The sequence below is a fragment of the Lagenorhynchus albirostris genome, chromosome 4, assembly GCF_949774975.1.
Source record: "Lagenorhynchus albirostris chromosome 4, mLagAlb1.1, whole genome shotgun sequence".
Lineage (NCBI taxonomy): Eukaryota > Metazoa > Chordata > Mammalia > Artiodactyla > Delphinidae > Lagenorhynchus > Lagenorhynchus albirostris.
Window position 1 is genome coordinate 34952820 of NC_083098.1, and position 22370 is coordinate 34975189.

Sequence of the window (22370 nt, forward strand, 5' to 3'; positions counted from 1 at the left end):
AATCCATCCCCTTTACTAACAGTAAAGATGAACTTTATTAGGGGTGCCTGGATATAGTTCCATTTAAAAAGAAGTCCTTTCTTGAAAATATTTACTCTAATGAAGAGCGACTTTGGATATCTAAATTTATTTGCTACCTGTGAGTCACAGGCTACATGCATACTCTGAAAAGCTGTCTCTTTTTTATTTCTGAATTACCTTCCACATTTCAAAATAACTGGGCCTATTCCCCAGCCTATTGATTTATCAGAATACTTTACCAAGTTACACATATCACAATCTCATTGGTTTATGCTCATACATGAAAGTAAAAAGAGAAAAAAATCCTACTTGCATATGATTCTGGGCAATGTCATTAACTCTGTGAAATAAAGAGGAAAAAAATGTGACATATGACCATATTTGAATGGAACTGAATGGAACAAGGGTCAATTCAGGGTATTCTGTGCTATTGGAATGTGAATACAAAGAAGTGCTATCTACCTGTGGTTCTAGTCAGGCACCCACCACTCTACATGTTCTAATGACTAGTTATGAAACCTGCCTTAGTAATAAATCCAAGTTAAATGGAAAATTCAGGAGCAGACCCACAAAGGAAGAAATAAGACCTGAATAACTATTTCTTGTTCCCATGTAGCTCATATTGGCTCAGGAGATTAAGATAATTATCTTTATAAAACCTTGGAATATGGTAAGAATTTGGGACCAAAAACCGTTAGGCTAGGGCTTCCCTGGTGGCGCAGTGGTTGAGAGTCCGCCTGCCGATGCAGGGGACGCGGGTTCGTGCCCCGGTCTGGGGGGATCCCGCATGCTGCGGAGCGGCTGGGCCTGTGAGCTATGGCCGCTGAGCCTGCGTGTCCGGAGGCTGTGCTCCGCAACGGGAGAGGCCACAGCAGTGAGAGGCCCGCGTACCGCAAAAAAAAAAAAAAAAAAACTGGTAGGCTAATATTGAGTTACTAGGATGCTTCTGTGTGTGTGTGTGCTGGGGAGGGGGCAAAACCATGACTTAAAACTCTAAATGGCACAGTATTTTCAAATGTCTTTCTTCTGGTAGGCATTTGAATTTGATACTCCTGGTATTTAAAGTGACATCACTCATGTAGCACATATATGAGATATTTTGGGGAGGGAAATTGAACCAAATGTAAAACATTTAGCAGAAGTTAAGTTTAAATATGGAGATAGTTATAAGGTCTGTTCTGTGAAGACTGAGGGATAATGTAGTGCCTTTCTGGCTGCCAGATGGCATCACAGCAGCTTCTATGTCTGTTATACAAAGTTATTCTAATTCCAACCATATATGAAGTGCAGTACCTTTAGGTAATACAAGGTTTCCAATAGTATGACTTGGATCTTTGAACACTGCATGTATTTTTATTTTTGACATTTGAACAGTTAACATTTAACACTCATTGATATGATTAACTCTACCTGGAAGGACTGCTTTACCCAAACTGCATGAAATTCTAGATGTTGTCAAAAAAAGAACACTTCTTTCATACCTTCCTTGCAATCATGTTTATTTTCATGCAGCACAAATCCATTACGGCACTGACACATGTAGCTTCCCATTGTGTTGACACACTCATGTTGGCACCCGCCATTATCCTTAGAGCACTCATCTTTGTCTAGCAAAGAGATAACCCCATAGATTAGTAAGTAGCTTTAAAAACAAAGGATATCAAAGGAGAGTCATTTAGTTGTGGTTAACACTGGCAAAGGGTAAACTAAGTCACAGCTTTCCGTGTTCTCAACATAAAACAAACAAAAAAAAATCAAAAAATTTAGTGTCTTAGCTCTACCCACTCCTTCTTTAGCTTGGAGCCTTGTGCCATGAATTGTTTCCAAGATCATTTGCACCAGGGTGACAACATGTAGTCCTCTTTCATTCCTATGCTAGAGAAGTTTTGAGTAGGGTAAAGGAAATGAAAGAATATTTTTCCAACTAATCCTAAACATTTATAGCCAATTTTTAAAATAAATAAAAAATTGTGAGTAGTTTGATTAAATGCAAATCATGGCATTTAAGTGGAGGGAAATCCTTCACTATATTAACCATGGTGTATAGGCAGAGGCTAAACACATTTCCAAGATTTGTGTGTAATCGTTTTTTAAAAATCACTCAGTATAATTACTGTAGTTGATTTTTTTCATTAATTTTGCAGTTATGCTTAGCATTAATAGATCTGAACATTTTATAATATTTCAAGACAGAATAAGGCATCATTAGACTATCTTAAAAAAGAAACAATTTATATATTTTAAACTAATCTCCTCTAGCAGACCAGTTTATTAATAAGTAATTCTGTAAAAAGGCTTTTAGTGTGCTAGAAGTAAAGGTCAGAATAGGAAATACAAGCTTTAAGAAATAGACAACAAATTCACTACAGGGAAAAAATCCCAACTATATTAGCAGACAGTCAATTCAGTGAGAGGTATCAGCCACCATATTATGTTGCTTAGCTATCATTCCATGACTGGCTTGTCCTTTAAAGTAAATACTGGCCTCTGCTCCTGACACATACATATGATGACACATCACTCAGACCTTCCCCACCCCCATAGCACAGAGAACAAAAAGGACGCACGACAGTCACATCAAAGGTCAGGCTGAATTCAAAATTTATACTGTGAACTGATTTTTCTAGTGAGAATTTGTGAGCTCATGGTGGCACACAAATAGCAAATGTTATTTTTGCCTTTGTAATCAAATCAATATTCCCCCTATGGAGATGGGTTTAGGAAAGACATTTTTATCCAAGGATCTGATAGTAATTTTTATGAATGTAACTATTTTTTCTGATTTTGTAGACTGATAACATGACATAGCACATATATGCTATGTCTTATATTGCCAATTCATGCATTGGCAATATAAGAATATTCCATATACATACAGGCAGTCCCAAAGTTCTAAAGAATATATCAGGATCAATATATCTGCAATTTATGTGTTCTCTACCTATCCTTAACACTTCCATTACACTTTTAATACTTACTATGGAGGCTAAGCAGAGGAGAAAAAAAGCATAGAATAAAGAAAATTTATCTCTAAGAGAACATCAAACATCAAAATATATAAGAAATCAGAAATTAATAGAGAATTAGCCTTGTAAAATTAATTTTAGAGAAATTTATAATTTGGAAGTCCCATTACCTTAATTGTATCAACAGTGAAAATTACATGTGGTAAGTTGTGAATGACCTGTGCAGAATGGGTGAATGGTGAACCATATTTCCTACTACCATGCTGTCAGCTACCTGCATTTCCTAATTCAGACAGTCAAGCAGTAGATGATTTAAATTTACTATTTTAACACACCTTTCCAGGGGCTCTTAAGATGCTTTGGAAAAATACTTCTTCATGAGTTGATGCAGAAATACACTTCATCATTGTTAAAAGGAAAGAGCCAATTTAAAAATTTCTGGTGCTAGAATTACTCTGAAATAGACACATATTTCCTATAAAAATATTTATCTAATGTTTGCTTGGTATACTTAAAACCTGATATAGTGAACTTTAGTTGTACTCTAGGTCAACCAGATTTTTGAGGGTTGTTTGGAAATCTAAGAATTGTAAGTAAAGTAATTTAGAAAAAATTAGTTCACATTTGCAATTGACTGGTAAACAGGTTGCTCAGTGACAAACCTATCAGGGCAGGGACTGCCTGAGTCATCCTTTTATTTGGATCTGTTTAGACTACCATACATGAGAGATATAAAAATGTTAAAAGAAAGAACACAAGTTAGTATTGCTGAATTTTTAAACCTACAGTCATTTTATAATGAAAACAATTCCAAAACATAAAATATTTCTAACATTTAAACTTCATTCTAGTGGAAATCTCATGTTGCTAGGTGATATTTGTAAGGAGAGTTATTTTCTTTAGATCTGATAGAACATAATCTGACTTGCAGTAATAGTAAGTAAAGAGAAATAAAGTTGAAAGTGAAACCATTCATATTTGAATAGTAGTTTTTTGTAGCCAGTTTTTCCTATTTCTATTGTGCTGGAAAAATAATTTTTAGAGGAAGAAGAATAAAATGAGGAAGAAGAGGAGGAGGAGCATGAAGATTTTATATAGTCATATTGTCTAAGTATCTATTACTTTTCAGTGTTCCAGTTGATAAATGTTTCCTGTCTTCTTCCCTGCATCAAACATTTCTTAATACAAGTGATGTCACATTAAAATTGAGTTATCAAATACACTGCTAGAATATATGTATAGGTTAATCTAAAGCTTAGCTAAAATTCAAAATTGGACAAATCAAAATAGAAATTAAAAGCAGCAGATAAAAGTCATCATCCCCAGCAAAGTAGCATTTAAAATTGTGCTGGCATATGCCAAATAGTCAATATGAAAAGACAAAATTTTAGTAAACATTGGAATACTTGGAATTATCCAGACTTTTTAATATCACACAAACAAAGAAAGCTATTTATTTAACTTGATATCATAAAAGATGAGTTCCACAAATATATTCTGAACTTATTATAAAAGGTCATCCAACTTGAGGAAAAAAAAACTATTAGCAAATATAATTCTGTTTTCACTTTCTTTCCTTTTCTCCTCTTAGGACACAAACTACTAATATTTTGAACAATGAAAATCCAAAGAAAGAGAGAAGGAAGGAGGTTGCAGAGTTCTAAAAATTTCTCAGAAAGTCTGCATAACAAATTCAATAACTGAGAATTCTATCAATGATTCATTTGAAATTTTCTAACATTTTCATACTATAGGCATGGAATTTAAAAAATAGTTTTTATTAGTAAGAGAAACAAACATTTTATTGAGTAGAAATCAAAACATTTAATCTTTGCAGGTGGAAATTAGCCTCCTTCTTTGGAATGGACATATCTGATTTCCATTCCTTCATGCTAGATGAAGGAAACGTCCATTATTATGGAAAAAGGAAGTGGCATTTTCCCATCAGAGGCCTGCAGAGTATCCTTGAGACTGTCAGAGGCCATTAGTCTATGAATAATACATACTGGATGGGACTGAAGTGGCAACCTGTATCAAGTTCTTGCAAGATTCAAAAATAAAAATTTTCTCTTTGCAGAAAGCTTCCTTGTCTGTAGGAAAAAGAAGTAAAGGGTCCACGCACCAGAACAGAAACACATGAGCAGATATACTTACAATAAATGCTCAAATATAAAATAAACAGATCACACACATTCATGCATACACACATACACCCCATGCATGTGTGCACGCATACAAGACACACACAGGTTTCAACACAAAACTGTTGAAAAAATAATCACCTTCAAAAGACCTCTGATAAGCTCTACTGAGAGCAACGACAGACAATTTGATCTTTCTAAAACATGCAAATATTTAAATATCATTTATCATGAAACTTGGAACAGGATTCAGAATCATAGGAGAGCTCTATTTGAAATTAATCACACTAATATTTAATGTTTTGTTAGAATAATATCAGGTTGAATTTATTCTAAAGATACCTATGACCATTCCATGAAAGAAATGGTGTACAGGAGGAACAATGTAAAGAAATATCTATAAACACTGAAAGGTAGATAAGACGAGGAGCAGGTCAGTTGAAATCACTTGAATACAGAGGTAGAAATATCACACAAATCATTTTATCTGACTCCTATATTTGCTACAGACAGAAATAAACTGGGAATCAAGAAATCTGGGTTTTACTGCATTTCTGCTACTGTGCAGGTCACTGGGTCCATCAGGAAAGGATCACGTTCCCATTAAGTTACCCGTGAGGGGACTGCCATTTAATGAGGTTATCCTTCAAGTCATCATTGAGTCTTTTCACCACTACCAGGTTGCTTAAAGAAGGTGGAATGTCTATGTGCAGCTCTCACTGCCTGAAGTTATTTGTTACATTGTTCCCAAATAATGAACAGTGTGATTAAATTAAAAGTCCAGTTTCCCAAATTTTGCTGCTTTTACATGCATAAAATCCTACTAATATTTCCTTTAAGTTTAACCTATTTAAAGAAAAATAATTTTGTTCTGAGTAGAATACAGTTAATTTTGCTTAATCACTTAAAATAAGTAAACTATATCATGTATACTTATGCAGATTTGTATACTTGTGTTCAAATATAACATCACATAAAATTAAGTTTGGTTTTACTATCATAAAAGTAAAGTAATTATTGTTAATCTATAAACAAACTTCATTCATTCCAAGAAAATAGCAGTATTATATTGTTGAACCAGATTTCTTCTAGAAAATGCCTGTGCCATTATATTCTGAATTACATAAAAAATTTAATAGACGTGTAATTTTACATCATGTTCAAATAGCCTTACTTTTATAGTTGTAATTTCCTTATTTACTTTCATATTATTTCATTATATTGCTTTATAACATACCCTTAATATCAGAACTATATGACACTAATTTTTATAGAGGAGCTTGTGGATATTCTGCTGTATAAACCAATCACTTCTAGATTTTCAAGCTACAGCATTTTCCATGACTAATTTAAGACATTAAATAAGAATTTATGTGATGGTTTCTTGCTTTGATGTGCATGGAAGTGACAGAAATCTGTATTAATTATTTTACTAATAAGTTCTTAGTGTCATTCTTCCAATTCCATTTCTTAGGTCTACAAAGTGCTTATTTAAAATCAGAGGCTATGTGCAAAAATAAGTAAAATCTCAGTATGATTATTTCATTAAATAATTGTAGTTTTTAAAATAATGCTAAAGTTTATTTCATTATATTCATTAAAAATCTAAATACATTTCCTTGTGTTTTTTCTTCCTTGATGTATCACTTAGTTGCAAGACAGCTAGAAGTTATTTTTAAATAGCTTTCCTTTACAAAATATATGAAATCACTTATAATAAATATTGTTTCTTTTTAAATTGAATTTCTTGATAATATTTCTGAGAAAAAGTATGCTGAAAAAATAGCTAAACATGGTATATTTCTCATTATGTTTTCATAAATTCATAATCACTTCTAAACTTTTTAGAAAACTGGTTATAAACAGAACCACTTAAGATTAAGTCTCCAGACAGGGTGAGAGGGAGACACAAGAGGGAGGAGATATTGGGATATATGTATATGTATAGCTGATTCACTTTGTTATACAGCAGAAACTAACACACCATTGTAAAGCAATTATACTCCAATAAAGATGTTAAAAAAAAAGCTTGTCTCCATCAAATGTTTCTGGATTAACATACACAATACAGCAAACATTTATTCAATTGTCTATAAAATATTATAAATTAACTATAAAAATAAAAATTAGAAGCTTTAACTCATTCAAAACATTTGCATTAATATTATTAATTTGTATTAATATTTATTAACTAATTAACAAATAGATGGATTTAAAAATTTCACTCTCAAAGATCAAAGTCTATTAGGTAATGTTTTCAAATCTAGAAAATATTTGGGGTAAAAGATAGGTAGAAATATGATGTGTGTTTTCCTTTTAAAGTTATTTTTATATTTAAATCAGATGAAAACTGAGAAAAATTGTGGAGAAACTACACTGCACTATCTTTTCACCTTAACACAAACATTCTTGGGATTTTTAAATAGCATCGTTCAGATCTGTTCCCACCCACGTGCTTAGCTGTATGCAGAGTGCACATATAGCTTTATATCTAGATTTCCATTAATATTTTATCATATACAACTTTTTACACCATGAAATCATTAAACCGTCCTTATGGTATGGAAGAGCTCACACAGTGCATTTGAAGGTTGTTTAAAATTTCTGTCACCATCACAGTATATTGAAAATCCTTCTTCCAGATTTTGAAATATTTCTTTATGAAAGAGTCCCAAGAATTGAATTTCTGAGCAAACAGATTAGTCATTGTAATAATTCTTGATTCCTATGCTAAATTTATTTCTAAAGAATTTGTCACAATTAATGCAGTAATGTGTTTTATCAAATCCCCAAGAGTGAATTTTAACATAAAATAATCCTTCAATTTTGTTTGTGAAATACAATATCCCCATGATTTACATGCTTACTTTCTAATAGATACGATGAGTTATTTGACTTTTAACACACAATTACATTTATAGCATTATTAGAACTCTAAAATGATATTTTCAATGTGAATAGAATCTATATATTACAATGGGTGATCTTTTGTAAATTATGTTTTGGTAAGATGATCATAATCAGGACATTAAGTAACACTGCCATCTCTTTATTGTACAAAACAAATATGTTTTTATCTTCCCTTTTCCTGAGCAAACATCTTCCCCACTAGCAGAAACTCCCAAGAATTTAAATGTAAAATAGATCTAATTAATTATCCAGGACTATAGTATTTTAAATATGAATCTGACAAACTGCCAAGACTTTTCAATGAATCAAAAAGAAAACACTGAATGTTTATACTTAATTATCTTGGACTTTACAAAATAATAATCCAATAAAGAAGTTAAAAGTATATCTATTTTTTTCCAGGTCACAGATATGTTGAACATAACACATAACTAATGCTATTTGCAAAGGATGTGATCATCTCTTATGGTTAAGAGAACAGAACCCAAGATGAACTGGGGTTAAATACTTTGTGACACTGAACACTTAGAATATTACAGTTTTACTTTGATTATTAAAGACATAATGTATGCCTGCATAATAGGTTCTCAGAATGATAGCTACAACATGAGAGTTTGGGTAATTTTCCCTGAACTTCATTGTTCAGTTTACTTAACAATATTATTGTCCTAAAGACACAGACTAATAACCTGTCTTTAGAATTTAGGAAGTTTTGCCTGAACAGAAATATCAGATAACAAATTTTAAATACTCTGGGGAACTTTAAATTTACTTATACTTTGTCACCAGTATATGTAGCATGCATCTTTTAAAAAAAGTTTTATTAAATAAAATGAGTGATTAAAGTATAGGATCCTGAATATCAATAATATAATAAAACCTATTCACCTTATAATTTTAATTTTTAAAATAAATATTTAGGTGGTTCTAAGATAAGAAGCCTTATCTCTAAACACTGGATCACCTAAAATTTGTAAACTGCATAATATTTATAGAATAGTAAAGTCTAAGGAAGTCTTCCTTTCATTAAAATAGTATATTAAAATGCTATTTTGAATAACAAATCTTAAATGAATGCCTGAGAATAATTTTTATTATTTATTTATTTATTTATATTGAGGTATAGTTGATTTACAATGTTGTATTAGTTTCAAGTAAACAACATTGTGATTCAATATTTTTATAGATTATACTCCATTTAAAGTTATTATAAAATATTGGCTATATTCCCTGTACATTACATCCTTGCAGCTTATTTATTTTATACATAATAGTTTTTACCTCTTAATCTCCTCCCCTTATCTTGCCTCTCTCCCCCTTCCCTCTCCTTACTGATAACCACTAATTTGTTTTCTATATCTGAGAAGAACTTTTAAAAGGCAATTAAATCTGAGGGAAGGAAGGGAATGAGAACAAGGGAGCCAAGATCCATTGTATTTTAAATGTACTTTCCTATATGACTTGGACCTCAATGGAACTTGTGAACCATTAATTTCAATTACACTGAAAGCCCCAAACAAACCCCAGGCACTGTAAATCTCATTAATCTTAAATACATGGGGACTGGAATAAATAGACTTTGAATTAACTCAATCTAAATTACCTGATATTAAAATATAATTGGAATTCAGTTGCTTTACATTGCTTGCCAGTCTTTCAGGCAGAATAGATTGCTATATCTAGCAAGGCTTATTACAATTTTATCTAATTTTGAAGTTTCAGAGTAATATTTTTAAAAGGAACAATTTTGAAATTGGGAAAATAAGGGCATTTCACTGATGTTTCTATCTAGTTTCTTAAAATTTAGGGACCTTTAATCAAACTTCAGCTCTTTAAGAGGGAATTTTCAATGTGAGCTGGTTCAACTAAACATTAAATTCCAAATGTAGACATGTCAACTGCTAAATGTATCCAATAATATATTATTTTTATTAAAATTATAATTTCCATATTTCTAGGTCTCTTACTGCAATCATTTCTATAATGATGAGGTAAAGTATGATTTTTAACGTCTGCTTAATAAAAAGAATGAATATATAATAGTAAGAAGAGGAATAATAAACATGTTGCTAAGCAGTAAGAATAAAAAATATGTTGCTAAAATGAGACCACATATTCCAAAGACAAAGATAATTTTGAAAAAGTCTGCCACTTTTTGGAAGTCTGGTATCATTATCGCTATCTACTTATAAAGTCACTGTGTGAAAATATTACCATAATAATTTTGTGTTATTTTTACTAGCCTTTGAAATATTTGATTAGAATTTATGTAAGATCTAAGTGTTTGAGAGGTGCATTTCATCAGGGCCATTCTTATTAATATCCCAATTTTAAAAAAGTATTAAACTAGGATAAATGTTCATGCATTCTATGTATCTCCAAGTTCATTTACAGAAAACTGGGAAGAATGGATAGCATACAATTTAAGCCAATCCACCTTTAAAATCTGTAATATACACATGTAGCATGAGAATACTGATACCTGAGAAGAAATGTGCTTTGAAACCCTTCTTGGATACAGTATTGTCAGATTTGAATTCAATTCTCATATTGTTGAACTGAGATGTGATCACTTCAGGCACTTCAGCACCACAAAACTTGCCATGCAATTTAGACTCAGAAGAAAGACCACTCCAAATCTCCACATAATCGTATTTGCAAACCTAGAAATAAACATGGTTACTGTAATTACCAGATTTGAGAGCATCAGATGATTGACATTTACTTTTTTTTAATTTACTGTGTTTTTCCCTCTTTACTCCTGTGGTAGTCAAACTGGACTTAACAGGTCCAAAAATCAAGAAAAGTGCCCAAATATGAAGCAGAAGGCATGATAGACAGATGAGAGAATTTTGCTCCGAATAGCCCCAAGAGATGTATATACAAATGTATGCTTGTATATATGTATTTACAGCATACATATTTTCCAAAAAATACAGACTTAAGGAAAACTGCGATGAATAATTGTTTAACAAAGCATATGATTGAACTCTGGGCATGATGCGTACTTTGCAATATGTCAACTCAAATTACTGGCTCTTGTGATATTAATTAGGTGATAAATAAGCAAAATGTTGCTAGGAAAAATGAAATAAGTTTTCTATCTACTTTGTTACAACTGCAACTTTTATTTAGAGAGGGCTCTGACACAAGATGGGATAATGTTACCGAAGCTAAAGTTGTTTGATATTGATTTTCCTTTTAGATATCAGTAAAATGAATAAAACAATGAAGTTATAACTTAACCCAGTATTCTATAAGTCAAGATTTTGCTCATGATTTTATTTTAAATATTCAAGACTTTAAACTATGAAAATGCACAGAATTTTATTAATAGGATTCCACACAGTAACCTCATCATAAGTTTAAGAATTCCAGCATATGTTACAGAGTTTGTAAAGGCTCCTTCCATGAATAAAGACTGCTACCATGAGAAAAATGCTTTCAAGCACAATGCCCCATTTATTTTAAACCATCTACCCTTCTTCATCGTAAACATAAACGTTTATCCTTCTTAGGAACATCTATCAATTAGTGAATCAAAATGCCATTCTGCCACAACCAACAGCTTTAGGTAAACTGAGAAAGTAGAAGCCATTCAATACTAAGCTCACATTACATTGAAGAACTGGCAGAGAGATTCCCATTTTCAAAATGTGTTGCTCATATGAAAGCTGTTCTAAGATTACTATAAAAATACATTCTTAATTTTAATATTTCCCCAAATTTAAGATAATTATTAAAGAAAAATGATGTTTTATGTGGATAAATTATGTAAGAAATATAAATTGCAGTGTTTTCCATCATAAAGCTTACATGATGTAAAGAAGATCTCAAAATGAGCTCTAAAATTGTACAATTCTCTGAAATATCAGTGCATTACACTTCATATTTTAATTTTCTTTAAGCAACACAAAAGTCTGCACTTCTTTTTAACTCAAAACCATAGAAATGCCTTGACTACTACAAATAGAATTTTTAAAAAATGATTAAAAGAAAGAAGGATAAGTGGGAGGGGAAAAAAGAAGAAGCAAAGATACATACACAAAGACAAAATTACGGTATAAAACCCACAAATATTACCAACAATTATTGTCCAGGAGCACAGATACATTATATTTCTGTTCTCTCAGTTCTCTGTGAGTGTTCAATAGATATACATCAAAGACAAAATAATTTTTGAGTGAATTTTATCACACTTTTGGATCTCATTCATTTTAAAATAAACACAGGAAAAAAAAGTTGTTGGGAGTAAGGATGTGGGAGTTAGAGAAAAGAAAAGAAAGTAGAAAAGCTGAAATAGAACAAACATTTATTACATTTTCTCTGGACTTAATTTTGACCGATCACACAAGACACAGTTCTAAAAGTTGTCATCTCTAGGCCTGACATTCCATTTGAATTTGGTGTGTATGTACCAGCACATAGGAATTCTCAAATAAATGATTTCATTTGTTTAAAAGTGATCACCAGACAGAAAACTGGACGTTTACTATGGTAAGCTATAAAGTCAAAGGGAAGATAGTGTCAACTAAATACATGTTTTATTGAGGTTAAAAATATTTCTTTCTTCTTCTCTATCTTTCTCACTTTATCTGTGAACCATAAGCATACTCATAATGAAAAACTACTTATATAATGAAAATATACCCATTTCCACAAGTGAAATATACCAGGTTTTCCCAAAAAGGTATTTTCGTTATGACTCAACAAGTGAATTTTGGTTTATTTTTTCTAGAAAAATCTATGTGACATTACCCTAATATTTTCGTAGTACTTTAATAAATCAGGAAAATGCTGGGGGGTAATTTTCAATCTCCCAGAGACAGTCTAAAATATCATCCAATGCCAGCAGGAATTATAAGCAGTTGCAGAAATGAGAAATAGAGCAAAGAAAGACTACAGCATTTATACTATTGTACTACTGCAATTTTCCTTCCTCCCTTCCTTTTTTCCTTCCTTCCTTCCTCCCTCCCTTCCTTCCTTCCTTTCTTTCTTTCTTCTTCTCTCTCTCTCTCTTTTTTTTTTAGTTTACCAGATTGTCTTTAGGGATTCCTAAAACACTTTATAAAAAAATATATTTATTATTCACTTACTTCATTGCCCTCCAATTCAAAAAACTCAAACTTCATAGAAATTCTGTACTGTGTTGGTGCCACCACTTGCCACACGCAGTGTTTGTTGGGAGGGTACTCCTTGGGCCAGCCTGGAGTGGTTATGGTGCCATTCAGTTTTGTAAGAAGTCCTCCGCAAGCCGCTAAAAAGAAAGAAAAGGGAAAGGTTTCCCCTAATAAATCTACCCCCTTCTTAGCACCTTTCCATTGATAATCAAACATCTCAGTATTAAATTTCAACCATCTTCTGGATTTTTTGAAATCTAGAAAGCTGCAGTCTCTATTCCTTAATCTTTAGTACAACTATTTTAATCATCTAATCCAATTTATAAAGTGTTATTTTGTAGATATGGAGCGAAGAAAATGATGGCTTTACACTTTAGATCGCTTCAAAGTTGGGCGAGCAATATAAAGAAACCTGGGGGTCAGATTTCTTATATTTTAAGTGTGTATAATAATACCTACACCACACGATTGTTGTGAGAATTAATAAAAAGGTATAGGTAAAGTACAATACAGCATGATGTATTAAGACCAAAATCAATTGTTTATTTCCCCAAACTCTTTTTTTTTTTCCAAGACAAGGAAGGAGTTACTTGAGCTAGAAGGCAAGGTAAACTATAGTAAATAGAGCTTATTTGTTATTGCAAAAACTCCATTTAGCAACTGGTTTTCTTTCTCTTTTGGATGATCTATTTAAAAGAGGTACTATTTATGTTACCTCTCTTTCTTATTGATAGTGAAATTAGGAAAGTTAGGGTTTCAAAAGCAAGTTAAGTGAAATGAACATATTGTACACAGTTCCTAATTAATTCCTAGGGAGTCAAGAGTTAGCTAAAGTAACTGGTCTCTTGAATTGCCTTTGAATATATAGGCATATGTATGTATATGTGGATATGTATGTTAACTAATATAAATATTACTATATTTATAAACATATTTTTTAAACTACCTGTAATCTCAGGTTTACCATATTTGGTAAGTTTCTAAAGTGTATTTATTTTTAGTAGTCATGTGGAAATAACAGCCACATAACTTCATTATTATCTGGAATACAATGTCCTGTGTTTTAAAGATACTGTATTTTCTTCATAACTGTGTCTATTTTATTCTAGTATAAGAGGGAGGCATAAAAAGAGAAGGAGAATGAGACTACATGATAGAAGGAAATGGGTAGGGGTTTCAGGCAGGGAACCCCACGTGCAAATCTGGTCCCACCTTCGCAGGTCCTTTTGTCAGGTCCCAGCTCATAGCCAGGCTCGCAGGAGCACTGGTAACTGCCCAGTGTGTTCAGACAACGCTGCTCACAGCCTCCACGGTCAGGCTTAGCACACTCGTCTTCCTCTATAAAAATGGCGACAATTAGACAATTGATTTCTTCAACGAAGGAACAGGAACAATTTGCAAGGCCTTGACTGATGACATAGAAGAACCCATGTCACTGCAATCTAAGAATTGTGTAAGAACCAGAAGGACTGGTCCAACTGAAGATCACCTCATCTCAGACACAGTATGTTTTCCTCTGACTTTAAAGTTAAAGAGGATTATTAAAACCTAGAGATTTTTCAGAATGGAATAGAAAAACTTACTGAAAAAACATGGATTCACCTGTTCATTTCATTGTATAGTTTGCTAGGTAGCCTGAAGAAATGCTTTTAAAGTAATATCATTATTAAGAAATAAAATATGGTGACTAAAAATTAAAAAGAAGGAAAACTATGAAACTTAATAGACCTCTTTAAATTGAAAACATTCACTGTTTTTTATATAGATATGTTGATCCAGAAAATACAATAATTCCAGATTTTTGTAAACAGAAACTATTTTAATTGTATATGGTAACATGAAAATATATATGAAATAGACATATGAAAAATATATACTGTTTAAAAAACACATATTACAAGGTACTCCATAATCTCACTCTTTAGGAATAACCTACTGTGAGTTAGGAAAACAGCAAACAATATTCTCTGGAGAAATTATGCATCATCCAAAGACTAGGCATTTTGTTAAGCAAATACACAAACATCACGAGAGAGACTCTTATAATATGTTTCTTCTACTGTAAAATATAACATAGAGAAGATTTAAACCATGTAAATGAACAATTTAATGAATACTTGGAATACATATAGTAGAAGTGCCAAGGTTCTCTGCCTTTCAGTTCAAATGGTGAGCATCTAAGTAATGCTCAGGAAAAATCAATTATATTATTGCTCTTTGAATAATGAAAATATCTAGATATTATTTACACTAAATTTTGACATACACTACTGAATCCATCACTTATTCTTTAAAAATTATTATAGAGAAAATTTATTTTCTCTTCACATAAAATAATTTTATTCTATAATAACACACTTAACCTAAGTGCCTATGAATTTTCAAAATACAAATCTGATGTTATTATTTGCACTAAAATAGCTTTCTTTTCACCTGAGGAATACACACCAAACATGGGACATGAAAATAAACTAAAATTTGCTTATACAATTCAAAATTAAAGCTGATCAGCAATAATGTCAAAAAGACATTTTAGGGATCAGAATGTTCTACTAAGGAGGCCATACATTATTTCTAATGTGACAGAATTCTATTCTCTAAGGGATGGTTTAGATGCTGCCACCTGGAAATAAATTGATAAACTATATATCAGTAATCCCCTTCTGGTTATGAACCCTTTGTTGATTACACTGCAAATATTTTCCTCTTGTCTGTATATTTCTGGATTTTGACTATTTCCTAAAAAACAGGTGGTAGAATATCCTAATGGAGTTCCTACCCTGTGCTACAAATCTCCAAATTCCAGTTTTATAACCAGTAAACTATTCCATCAAAAACCATCAAAATATCTTTATGAATAGTGCATACGTCAATCTTCAATATTACTTTATTTCTCCCCTAACTCAAAGATAAATACCACATTTATCCTTGACAGAGAAAATCTTCCACTTTAAATGATTTCAAGTTACCTTTAAAAAAATTGGCAGCGAACCCTGCTTTGTTCACAGTTCCATCAGAAACAAACTTCATCCACAAGGTATTGGAGGTAGATCTGATATCTTCAGGTTTATCATAACCACAAAAACGCCCTATTAAAGGACTATTTTCACTGGTTCCATCTCGAACTTCTAGGTAGTCATAGGCACAGTTGTCATGTCTCTCAATCTGTAATAGTAAAAATATGTGATCTATCTCATTAATAGACAAAACAATTTCTATAAAAAAGTATCATGTATTCTCAGTGCCATAGTACTAACATGGCCATATTACTTATACCAAAAGAGAGCATTTCTGTTGAGTGTGTATGGTAATATCTACACTGTCCATGAATAAAGGATGTATTATTCTGGTAGAGAGACAGAGGAAAAAAATCTATGAAAAAGTGCATCTACATGCACTAGGATCAATAGAAGTTAACTGCCTTTTAAAATAAAATAAAAATACAAGTAGTAATTCTTTGGAAAATAGAATTTAAGAGAATCCAGACTAATAATTATCATTAGAAATCTGGGCTAGATATGCTATAAACAATGCATAATTTGTTCTGAAACATAGTTATAAAAATTGCTCATAGTTGATCAAAAAATCATTATTTTTTCAATAGAGTGGCTGAATTCATATTATTGACAAATGTTGCACTATTTTAGGTTATACATATCTTTTTGAAGCAAAATCTGATAACATGGGGATTATATTTCTTCCTAGTCTATGAAATCCTTTATCCATAGTTAGCATAGCTTTGTGTGGGAAGACTACTCCATTGTAGAACTAGCACTGGCTGCCCCTCTCAGGGTAACAGGCATGTTTAGATGAGACTTTTACCTTAACACATTATTCTTGACCTGTGCACCCTGGATGTACTCAATCTCTTTCCTAAACAACTAAATGCAAATACTAGCTCAGACTATTGGCTTTATGAAGAAGTGAATGTTTGTAGACCTTTGTTTTAGCTCTAAACTTCTACAAAAAACAAAACAAAATTTACAAATTGTTTTATAAATTGTAAGACAATTTCTAAATAAATTCTTGCTTTTGTTTTTTTCATAGAAAATGGGCCCTAACTCTGAAGTCTTAATAGAGTCAACTACTTATTAGGTATTTGAAGCCGGAAAGCACTGACATCTATAATTATAAACCATGAAAAGTATCACATGTTGTCAACCAACATTCAACATACAATTCACTAATTTATGGAATTCTCCTATTACAGAATGAATGTCAGGGAACACATTCATTCTATGAACTACAACCTGTATGCATGAAACTTCTGGTATAGTTGGTTGAAGAAGTCATTTCCTGATTTGTCAATACATTAACAATGATAGTCTTCAAATTAGGCAGCATAAGGACAAACAGAAAAAAATAGATTTTGAAGCAGATTTGGTTAGAACTAAGTACTGCATTTGCTGCTGCCCTTTTCCCAATCACAAATCAGGATTCATTTATTTCTTCAATAAATATTCAGTGCTGGTTCTGTTCTGTGCACTCTTCTCACTGCTTAGTATGCATCATTCATCAAAATAACAGAGCCTCGCCCTGCTGGAGCTTATACTGGTGGGTAGAGAGCAAAGGAACAATAAACAAGGTAAATAATAATCATAAAATATTAGAAAATAATACATTCTATGGAAGAATACAAAGTGAAACAAGATAGGAAGTATGAGCAGTGGGGGTGGTGGGATTGAAGGTTGCAATTTTACTATCAGTAGGAGCTCATTGTGACTCATAAATCCAGATTTTTCCCTAAAAATGTATTCTCTTCGTGTGTGGAATTATGGGAAAGAATTGGAAAATATTTAACATTAAAAATATCTCATTATTTAAAGCATACTTTTGAGACAGTAGCTGTTAAATAGAGAGGTGAGAGAGAGCTAGCAGTCTCACTAGGAACAAAATTAGTCACTGGGGTGACAAGGCCAATCTGACCAGCTATAACACACCTTCTTCTCTCAGTCTTTAATACAGTCCCTTCAAAATCAGAGTTCTCTATAAATATGAGAACATTTCCAGATGGCCAAAGTCTATTCATTGGTTAAGGGGACATATAAAATAACATCTAAAACTCTCAGGGTGTACAACTTGATAAAAGGGTAAGCAAAACTGAACAAACAACAAAACTGTAGGAAAAATAACCGAAGGTCTCAGCAAGTCAACCTATCTATCTTCACCTGCTTGAGCAGCACAGAATGAAATGCTTGCAACTCATGAATTATTTTGGAAAGGGGGAAAAGGCTAAGTTAGAAGAGGAAAGGGAGTGAGAACACACAATGAAGAAAGTAGCTGCTTGCCATGGAAAGTTAATTAATAGAAAAAAAATCACGTTGCTTCATATCAACAGCCATACCAGAGTAAAAAATAAGAAGGTTAATTAAAATGGGTTTTTAATTACTATTTATGAAGAAATTACTGCTTTTGAAAATTACAGTACGAAGAAAACGAGAGACACTGTTGAAAAAAATTACATATCATCAGTAATTAAAAGGATATAGGGGCTTCCCTGGTGGTGCAGTGGTTGAGAGTCCGCCTGCCAATGCAGGGGACACAGGTTTGTGCCCCGGTCTGGGAAGATCCCACATGCCGCAGAGCAGCTAGGCCTGTGAGCCATGGCCGCTGAGCCTGCGCGTCCGGAGCCTGTGCTCCGCAACGGGAGAAGCCACAACAGTGAGAGGCCGCGTACCACAACAAAAAAAAAAAAAAAAAAAAAAAAAAGGATATAGGATAGCGGGTATTTCCCTGTATATAAAACTCACTCTGTTCCTTTAACAGTTAAACAATACTCTTTAAATTTTAATTTATAGTATATTCACTGGTTACGTTGTAAAAATTAGAGCTTTAAATATTTTATATGATACACAAAGTGTAAATATCTCATGGGTAAAATGAATAAAAATGACCAATTTTAGGATTATTTCACCAGTACCTATTTATGAATTACATATTACTTATATATTAAGTATTATGCACCTGGTATTAGGGATAAAACAATAGAAATATACACTATAGTCTCACACAGTAAATGCCATGGTTGTTGACCTACATATCATATCAATGACCTCCATAATCTTTGTTTACATGTTTTTCCAGTTTAATTATTTTAATCCTAATTGCAATACCAGCACAATAAATCTTCTCTATTGGTGTTAATTATAATTATACCTCTTCAACTACATCCACATAACAGTAATGATGGTGAGCACAAATGAGAGTTTGAGTTATTTTATGTTATTTGTGTAACATTTTCTCCAGCAGTATCGATTACTTTATCAATTAGTATAAATATAGTTGAAAAAATAAATATGGTTGAAGCTAAAAAGTGGATAAGTTCATTGATGTTATGCCAGTAACCTTAGGTACCATGAGAAAAAGAACACCAAAGTCAGTAATTCATAAAAAAAAGAAAAGGAAAAACAGTCTCTTCTTGATTTAAAGCGTGGACATGTAATAAATATGTTTGGTAATGATAATGCTGATTTATTACAGACTTTAAGGTAATCAGAACACAAACCATATAGGAATGTGGCAAGTTTATCATAACGTAAACAGACCTAATATGTATATAAAGAAAACAGTGAAAGTGACATTAAGCTCTGAAGATTGCTTTAGAAAACTGATATATATAAATGATATTGGAAGTAAATCCAAGTACACAAAGAAAGAAGAATAAGTACAAAGCTTAGCCAGAAGGGATTAATATTACATTTCATTACTAAGTGTGGGGGGTCCATGTCTTTACTGGCAGGTTAGAGAGGAAGCATCAAAAAGCTGAGTTACTTTATTTAGCAAGAACTAAAATCAATTAAAAGTAACCTAAAGTAATCAGCCTCTCATTCTAACACTGCCAACCAGTGCAGAGCTTTGTGGTCAGTGCATGTGGGGGAGCTCTAAGACTGAAGGAATGCCAGCCCTGGAGCAAGATACCATACCCAGGCTCAGGGGCCATTCACACACTTTGCTTTCATTTTACAATCAAATTTCCAAATAAATATAACATTGCAAAAACATCTACTGCAATACCTACTTATTTGTAAAAACCTCTGAAAACTCCAAAGTTTCTAGGTAATAGTTTCAGTAAAACTCTCCCGTACTCCCTGAAAAATTGAAAATAAAATTACCATATGATTCAGCAATTCCACTTCCGGGTATTATATTTGGAAAATTGAAAGCAGGGTCTTGGAGACATACTTGTACATCCATGTTCATATCAGCATTATCCATAATAGCCAAGGGGTGGAAGCAATCCAAATGTCCATCAGTGGATGAATGGATAAGCAAAATGTGGTCTATACATAAAATGGGATATTAGCCATAAAAAGGAAGGAAATCCTTTCAAGTGCTATAACATGGATGAACCTTGAGGATATTACACTAAGTGAAATTTTTAAAAAGTGACACAAAAAATCAAATATTGTATGATTTCACTTACATGAGGTACCCAGAATAGTCAAATTCAAAGAGACATAAAGCAGAAGAGTGATTGCCAGGGGCTGGGGGGACGGGGAAATGGGAAGTTGTTGCTTACTGGGTAAAGAGTTTCAGTTTTGCAGGATGAAAAGTGTTCTGGAGGTTGATTACACAACAATGTGAATGTACTTAACACTACTGTGTCATACACTTAAAAAATAGTTAAGATGGTAATAGTAATAAAATAGTAATAAAAAAAGTCTTCTATGAGTGTTAGAATGTAATTTCAAACTATAATTCATACTATCAACTCCATAAATGATTTAACTTTTATAGATAATATAACTTAAAGTTCTATACATTTGGAACAATGCTAAGTCATTATTTTTTGCTTTGGGGTAAAATGTTAAAGAAAAGTATGACTAACAAAAACAATCAAGATTAGCATTTATTATTAAAAATAAATTAATTTTAATAATGAGAAAAATACAGTAAATTTAAGTAATAAATGCTATGACAAAAAGAATTTTAAATAAAAAGGAAAAAAGTTTAATAGATTATTTTAAAATGTATCACTGTCATATTTAATATTTTATTAATTAGTATTAGTTTTATTTTTACTATTTAATACTTAATGAATATTGATATGTATACAATTAGAGCTCAAAAATGGAGGAGAAAAATCAAAATGCTCAACCATGTGAAAATCAAAACCATAAGGCTGGGTTAGGTCTACTTTTATATGATTCAGTTTTCTCAATGCTGCCATTTGATTTTTTTTCCCTTCATGACACAATTATTTTTAACTCATAAATTTAATAAATATTTACTGAAAACCTGTGATGACCAGATAATAAATATATACTTGATAGTATATAAACAGTGATGAATAAACAGACATGTCCCTGACTGACAGGCATTTATTGATTAAACAACTCAAATGTACAAATGACAATAGTTATGATGGGAAAGAATTTATTGCCATGAGAGAATTAGATGCCTCATTCTGCTACCAAGATCTGGGTGTAAGAGTGCCAGGCCATGGAATTGGTATCACTCACAGTCTACCAATTAAGAACTGTGTGACCTTGGGCAAGTTTATTTAATCTAATTTTTCAGAGCAGAATGATAGCCTAAACTATAATTCTGAAGAGCTACTTTATATAGTAGCTCTTATATAGTCATATTCTCTTATACAGTCATTAACCAATATATATTCTTAGCCAAATATCCAAAAATAGTGCAGGGAAAGCATTAAAATGTTAACTAATTAAGATCTTGTCTTGGCTTCCTAGTTCATTCACAAAGACTAGTCTACTTAACTCAAACTAATATAAAATATTTAAAGGAATTAAAGGATTACTCTTAATCAGGTAATTCACAAAGTACAGCTGACCCTTGAATAACGTAGGAGTTAGGGATGCCAACCAAGAACAGTTGAAAAACCTCCAACTGCTATCTCTGCCTCAAAAACAAAGGAACTGATAAATGACTCACCCAAGGGAAGGAGGCTGAAATAGTTTGCAGAGGTTCACCACTTAAACCCTAATTCTTCTGATTCCATATATTGTGATCTCTAATCAAACACAAACTTTCCCCCACACTTAAAGATCTGTAAAATGAAAATAACAGGTACTATGTTTATTTTTAAAAGTCTACATATAAGTGGACCCCTGCAGTTCAAACCTGTGTTGTTCAAGGGTCAACTGTACCAAGATAAAAAACTTTTGTATGTAGTTTAGAATGTTGCTAGTAATTATGGGAAAGACTATTATATACTATGGTTTTCAAAAGGAAAGTATAACCAAATC

The 22370-nt window shown here is 32.1% G+C and overlaps 1 protein-coding gene across 1 annotated transcript in view; it reads right to left on the bottom strand.

The window, feature by feature from the left end:
* Positions 1-22370, bottom strand: part of TLL1 (tolloid like 1) — a 260424-nt gene that overhangs the window by 39536 nt on the left and 198518 nt on the right. Inside the window, exons 13-17 of the mRNA XM_060147159.1 lie at positions 16128-16323; positions 14371-14496; positions 13135-13295; positions 10521-10701; positions 1503-1628 (exon numbers count right to left, since the gene is read on the bottom strand). Of these exons, the coding sequence (XP_060003142.1) occupies positions 1503-1628; positions 10521-10701; positions 13135-13295; positions 14371-14496; positions 16128-16323 (790 nt within the window). The remainder of the gene's footprint in view (positions 1-1502; positions 1629-10520; positions 10702-13134; positions 13296-14370; positions 14497-16127; positions 16324-22370) is intronic.